Source organism: Herpailurus yagouaroundi, unplaced genomic scaffold (genome assembly GCF_014898765.1).
Source record: "Herpailurus yagouaroundi ecotype Mexico unplaced genomic scaffold, PumYag 221, whole genome shotgun sequence".
In the NCBI taxonomy this organism is placed as follows: Eukaryota; Metazoa; Chordata; class Mammalia; order Carnivora; family Felidae; genus Herpailurus; species Herpailurus yagouaroundi.
The window spans coordinates 8,375,992-8,383,461 of record NW_024412452.1 but is presented as its reverse complement, the minus strand read 5'-3'; the positions used below and the strand labels follow the sequence as shown (position 1 = coordinate 8,383,461).

The following is a 7,470-nucleotide window of genomic DNA, read 5'->3' as shown; positions in this document are numbered from 1 at the left end:
TATAATGCTTCAACTCAGTCTCTGATTAAGGTAAACCCTTTGAATTCTTTAAATAGTTTTTTTAGTTAGTTAGTTAGTTTGTTTATTTATTTATTTATTTAGAGCATAAGCAGGAGAGGGGCAGAGAGGGAGAGGGAGAATCCCAAGCAGGTTCTGCACCATCAGCACAGAGCCTGATGTGGGGCTTGAACTCAGAAACCTAGAGATCATGACCTGAGCTGAGATCAAGATTCAGATGCTTAACAGACTGAGCCCCCCGGGCACCCCACCCCTTTGAATTCTTTAAAGGAAGGTTAGTGGGTGTTAAAGATTAACACCTAAATAAGGACCTCTTCCTAAGAGTTCAAAGTACCAACTGGCCACAAAGCCTCTAGGTATTGTAGTCGTGTGGGCACATGTCAATCAATTCTTGATTGTTGCTTTTAGATCTTGACCTTAGTTATAATATAATCTCATGTTCTGTGGGTTGCGTTAATATCCTGTGAGTTAACAAGCATGTTGCTTTGGATAAAAAAAGCTACTAGTTTATACTGAATTAAGTATTTTTCTTGAAGAACTTTTTTTGAATTGCTAAGGTTATCCACTGAGGAGTTCTCTTAACTGGGCTGGAGGATCTTCTAAATCCATTCAAATATATTTATAGGGCTCAATTCTTCTCTGAGGTCACAGAGGCCAAGGTCAGCCATATACCTGGGTGCTGCCAATAGATGGCCATGTACCTTCAGCTCTGGCCAGCTATTGGCATCTAAAACACCAAAGTTTTCTATTGCTTTTTGGGGGGCTAAATAGAGTTGTTTGTTGCAGTGTAACTACCCTAGAGATAAGAGTACAAAAAATGTTTTCCATTAGTAACCTTGGTAAAATGTGTTAATTTTTTTTCCAATCGGAAACTAGCTTAGAGCAAATTTTATTTATTTATTTATTTATTTATTTATTTATTTATTTATTTATTTAAAAAAATTTTTTTTTCAACGTTTATTTATTTTTGGGACAGAGAGAGACAGAGCATGAACGGGGGAGGGGCAGAGAGAGAGGGAGACACAGAATCGGAAACAGGCTCCAGGCTCTGAGCCATCAGCCCAGAGCCTGACGCGGGGCTCGAACTCACGGACCGCGAGATCGTGACCTGGCTGAAGTCGGACGCTTAACCGACTGCGCCACCCAGGCGCCCCTATTTATTTATTTTTAAAGTAGTCTTCATGCCCAGTGTGGAGCCCAATGCAGGGCTTGAACTCACAACCCTGAGATTAAGACCTGAGTTATCTGTGATCAAGAGTCATGACGATGCTTAGCCAACTGAGCCACCAAGGCACACCAGGCAAGTTTTAAAAATATGGAGAAAACAGATGACAGCAAAATATAAGCTGCTTGAGACTGTCCTTTATGAAATATAATTTTGAAATGTTCAAAAATTTGTGTGTTACTGTGAAAGAACATTGCATTAAAATTTAGAGGCCCAAGTTCTAAAAGAATCTCTGTTCTATGAACTTTGGCAGAAGTACTTATTCTTTCTACGTCTGCACTTTTTGTGTTAAAATTCGGGACTTTGGACTAGATCAGGAGTCAACAAATTTTTTCTGCAAGGGCCAAATAGTAAATATTTTAGGCTTTGGGGGCCAGCCTGTCTCTGATGCAGCCACTCAACCCTGCCCCTATAGCAAGAAGGTAGGCATAGACGATAGGTAAATGAATGGGTGTGGCTGTGTTCCAATAAAACTGGATTTACAAAAACCTACCACTGGCTGGATATGGCCCAGGGTTTACAGTATGCTGACCTGTGCACTAGATAATAGTTTCCAAACTTGAGTGATTGTTAGAATTCCTGATTGTATCGGGTACCTGTTGCCTGGCATCACAATACATTGTGAGTAGAGTCACAACCAAAAATCTCAGTTGTACACAGCAAAAAGCATTTATTTATCCTGTGTCTGTGACTCCCCTGAGTTGGTCCTGCTGGGCGTGGTCACATGTGTTCAGTCAGCTGGGGTTAGCTCTGCCTCCTGCTGCAGATGTATGTATGGGTCAACTGGGACAACAGGGATGGTTCTCTTCCAATATATTCATTCTACAGGTATTCTGAAGCTACCACAGATGCTCTGCTGTATCAATGGTACAGAAACAAGAGTGTGAGTGTGAATATGGGAGGCTTCTTAAAGGCCTAGGTTTGAAACTGGCACAATGACAATATCATTTCTGTCCACATGCCATGGTCCAAAGCAAGTCATAGGGACTGATGCAAGTCAAAGGGTGAAAAACATATTCTACCCATGATAAGGTCATGGCAAGGGTCATTCAATCAAACTGGGGATTTTGTTATTTTTATTTTTTAAAGCACACTATTGGGCCCCGTGCCAGAAGTTTTGAATCAGCCGGTCCCTGGCTGAGTTTAGAAATATGTAGGTGCTTAACCATCATGATGATCAGTCACTGCAGAGAACCACTCTATTAGATGCCTTCTCAGGCCACTTGCAACTCCATTTCGTTTGATTCTATGAAATGAAGAATTTCTATTTTTTTGAAAGTGCACTTTGTTCTCAAAAGGTTTTTAAATGTGATAGCCAGGCTCTGCAGTCGCTTGGCATTTCAGGGTCACAAAGCAGGCTGACCATGTCCTTGATGGAATCTCTGTTCACCCCCACACAGAGCTCTGACCTGCTTTCTCCTCACCCACTCCTCCACCTCCTCCCCAGAACTCTCCTGGTGGGGACAGCTCATCAGGCACTTCTGGAGGCAAGATGGTGATAGCCATCAGTCGGCACAGCTGGACTAAAACCAACTCATTTCACACTGCAGTGGCGGTAATCAAACGGTACTACATGCTTTATTAATTTGTAATCACCCACCCTTCCCTTTTCTTTTACTCCTAGGTCACTTAAAAATCCCTTGATTGTGCAACAGTGGGGAATAATCCTTCTTTTAAAAAGGTGGCACTTTCATTATACAATTGCTAAACTCAGCATCTTGGGGGCATTTCTCATGAATATTAAATGCTACGTTTTAAAATTTATATTTGGGGTGATTTTTCTTTTCTCGTTTGAAAGAAGCTTTTAATTGTGGCATAATGGCTGGCCTGCCACCATCAATATCCGTGGGTCAATAGTATATTAGCAGGTAGCAATGTTAGGTCTCTGTTAAGTCACAGCTGTGGTTAGGGGGAACATAGGATGCCCAGATAAGCTCTTTCGTGAAAGCTGATGTCAGCATGTCATTGCCAACCACAGAAGACTTATATTCATCATTTGGCTTGCTAAAATAACATGAATTTCTTTTAAAAGTCCATACTCTTAAATTGCCAGCATATGATTTATGCAACACTGGAATTTGTCAGCTGGTTTAAGCCTACAGAGACTTATGTAGGCAGTGGGTGGGAAGAAAATGCGCGATGCAGAACCCAGTACTTTTTTTATGTTAGATATTACTCATTTTTATTAATACATTACATTTATATAGAAACGTTCTTTCACATACCATGAAACTTCTTCAAAAACGAATTTAATGAATTCTACTGATATAACCCAGATTAATTGTGCATCACCCCCTAGAGGTGGCTAGAGGTAGCCACCAAACAACCCCAAAACAAGCATTTGTTGTGTTAATGCTATTTTTGAGTGACAAGTAAAACAATAGTCATATTGTGTATAATACTTGTGTCAGTTGTTTTGCGAATGTTTCCAATTTGGGGAAAAAGAATCCACAAAGCACCCCAAACCCTCAGAAATCATTTAAAAGATAAGAAACAGGTAATAGAGGGCAGTGATCTTGCAACGGTCAGCAGACTTTTTTTTGTAGGGGGCCCAGGTGTAATATTTTCACCTTTGTGGGCTATAGGATCTCTGTTGCGCTATTCAGCTCTACTCAACTCAATTCCACTGTAGCCTGAAAGCGGCCACAGACAACACATAAACAAATGGTTATGGCTATTGTTTTGTTTCGGGAGGCAAATTAATGCTCAGAGACTGAGTTTGCCTTTGCTGGCAATTTATTTTACACAGGTTCACTGCAGGAATTTCACAGGCCATACAGGAAAATGGTTCTTAATAAGCAAAAAGGAATAACAAACTCCAAGCCAACAATAGATTAATTGCACTGTTGTTCCAGGCAAGGGACTATGGAAGGAGTAAAGTCTAAATTTAGTTGAGGGGTACCTTTATATGAGTATGTCCTCGGGAGAGATGGCTTAGTCAATTCAGAGCTGACATCCAGCTGCCAGGGCAAAAGTACAAGTCCCCTGTTGCTAGAGCACGTTGCTAGGGAACCATGCCACTGGCATTGACAGGCCAGAGGGTCTTTCTTGGGGGTGCTTTTTGGCTTTCACCACTGCCCATAAAAGAGTTGCCTTTACCTCAGCAGGATATAATTGCCCCAAGGTTTTCAGAGAGCTATTTAGATCAGCAAAGTGTCTTGCCCAGACCGAACACTCTCAGGTATTCCTCACAAACTCTTGGTATTTATAGTCAAAATGTCTCCTTGCCATAGTTGCTTCTTCCTGTTTTTATTGATAAGCCCCAGCAGGTCCCCTTAGCAGCTGAGCTGAATGCTTATTAATGACAACGGATGAGATGACAATATCCTGTCACAGCTTACTTCACTCTTAATCAAAACAACTTTACTCTTAAATACAATTTCATTTTTTGTCGTAAACAAGTGGATTTGGAATCAGGTCAAACCAATATACAATAGCTATAGTCCAATAAAATTTTATTTACAAAAACAGGCAATGCGAGCACCAATTAAAAGACAAGAGATTGCTAGAAAACCAATCATATATCATCTATAAGCAACCTTCTTTAAATATAAATACACAGCCCTAAAGGGCTAGGGAAAGATATATTGATCTAACACTAATCAAAAGAAAATGGGAGTAGCTATATTAATTTCAAACAAATCAGACTTCAGAACAAGAAATATTATCAAGGATTAGGAGGGCTATTACATAAGTATAAAGAGGCCAGTTCTCCAAGAAGACATAACAATCCTTAATGCATATGTGTCTAACAATAGAGCGTCAAATATATGAGGCAGAAAATGACAGAACTGCAAGGAGAGGTAGACAGATCCACTACTATAGCTGGAGACTTCAACACCCTTCTCTCAGTAATTGACAGATCCAGCAGGCAGAAATTCAGTAAGAACATAGTTGAACTCAACAGCACCATCAGTCAGCTAGATCTAATTGACATTTATAGATTATTTTGTCCAACAAGAGCAGAATGCACATTTTTTTCCCCTCAAGTTCACATGGAATACTCACCAAGATAGACCACATCCTGGGCCATTAAACACACTTTAATACATTTAAAAGAATAGAAACCATACACTGTGGTTCTCAGACCACAGTGGAATTACACTAGAAATCAAAAACAGATAGATAGTTGGAAAATGCCAAAGTATTTGGAGATTAAACCACACACTTCTAAACAATGGCTCAAAGAAGTCTCAAGAGAAATTTAAAAATATTTTGCATTAAATGAAAATGAAAATACAGTTTGTCAAAATTTGTAAGATGCAGCAAAAGCAATGCTTAGAGGGAAATTTATAGCACTGAATGTACATGTTAGAACGAAGAAATATCTAAAATCAAAAAGAGGTAGTGGACTAATTAAACCCATGACCATAGATTGTTGACTCTTTATCTAAAGAATGATCAATTTGATTATAAAGTAAGCCAAATTATTTCACTCCACTCTATGTTTACAAAACCATGTAGAACCATCCAGAACCACTAGGGCATCTATCAAAATGGAACTGCAAGATAAATTAGACAAAATAAATGCAGACCTAGAATAACGCTCTTCAGCATCTATCCATGGATGATTGGCATTAGTACCCTTACCAAGCACCCAGCTCTTACCACTTTATCTGATCCCTCTTTGAACCTATATTTCTTCTTCTTTTAATGTTTATTTATTTATTTTGAGAGAGAGAGAAAGAGAGGCAGAGAATCTCAAGCAGGCTCTGCACTGTCAGCACAGAGCCTAACTCAGGGATTGATCTCACGAATGGTGAGATCATGACCTGAGCCCATGTCAAGATTCGGACGCTCAACCAACTGAGCCCCCCAGGAGCCCCTGAACCTACACTTTTAACTGACAGCTCCTTCCCTCCAATAAACTCAAACTGATCTTCCTTCTCGTCCTCATTACAATTTATATTCTTTATGCAAGAGCCCAAGTGATCTTCAAAAAATCATTCATCTTCCTAAAATTCTTTATGTTTTTCCCACTGTCTTTGATAGAAAAATCCTTAATACCTGCAAGACCTGGCATAATCTAGTGCTGTCTTCTCTCCCCAACCCAATCTTATGCTTTTGTTCCCGTTGAGTTATTATTCCTCCAAAATACTGAACGCCAAGCATTTTCTTCTGGTGCACTGGGTATCTACAGTTCCCTAGAAGGTACCTTCACATTCCTCTCTGTTCTTCTAGATAATCCCTTCTTGCATTAATTTCCTACAGCTGCTATAACAAATTACCATAACCTTGGTGGATTAAAATAACAAAATTTAGTGTGGTATAGTTCTGGAGGGCAGAACTCCAAAATCAGTTTTACTAGACTGAGGTCTAGGTGTCAGCAGGGTTAACTGCTTCTGGTGGCTCTGAGAAGAGGATTTGTTTCCTTGCCTTTTTCAGTTTCTTTCTTTTTTTTTTTTTTAATATACATAATTTTATTACAATTTTTTTTAAAAAAACAAAACGCAAAATTCTAAAAAACCCAAATTTACTATTGATACTAATTCCTACAAGTTTGCTGTGTTACAGTACACAAGTCAAGAAATTAAGAAAACCATTAAATATTTAGAAACATTCAACATCAGAAGCTTTAAAATCTAACTGTATGTAGTAGCCCCTCAAAAAGCTACAACCTGCATTCTTAAAAAAGTATTTTCTCTACAAAGAATCTTATCTATACAAAATACAAAAATCTGTACAGTTTTTATACTGAAGCTAATATTGAGCTGCACTTGAATTCACATTCTTAGCAAAACAATTGCCTGAGCACACACGCACACTCCACACATATCATTACAGGATAGCCATTTATTCTTCATCTTCCTCCTCTTCCTCATCATCTTCATCTTCCTCCTCCTCCTCCTCTTCCTCCTCATCCTCTGGTTCATTCTTCTTCTTTGAACCTGTAGGCCTACCAGGGCCCTTCTTTCCCACTTCACTTTTGCCCTTGGTGCGATATGCAGCAATATCCTTTCCATACTTCTCTTTTAGCTTAGCCGCCTTCTGTTCATATGGTTGTTTATCTTTGGCTGACTGTTCAGACCACATTTCACCCAATTTTTTTGCAGTATCCCCAATGGGTAAACCAGGGTGTTCACTTTTGATCTTTGGGTGATGTTCAGAACAAAACAGGAAGAATGCAGACGGAGGCCTTTTAGGAGCATTGGGGTCTTTCTTCTTTCCTTTCTTGTCACCTTTGGGAGGAACATAATTTTTCATCTCCCTGTCATAGCGAGCTTTGT

The 7,470-nt window shown here is 39.4% G+C and overlaps 1 protein-coding gene across 1 annotated transcript in view; it reads right to left on the bottom strand.

The window, feature by feature from the left end:
• Window positions 1–6,681: 6,681 nt before the first annotated feature.
• HMGB2 (high mobility group box 2) overlaps window positions 6,682–7,470 on the bottom strand; it is a 1,165-nt gene continuing 376 nt past the window's right edge. The window contains exon 1 of the mRNA XM_040458390.1: window positions 6,682–7,470. This exon is cut by the window's right edge and continues 376 nt beyond it. Coding sequence (XP_040314324.1) covers window positions 7,037–7,470 — 434 coding nt within the window. The 3' untranslated portion in view covers window positions 6,682–7,036.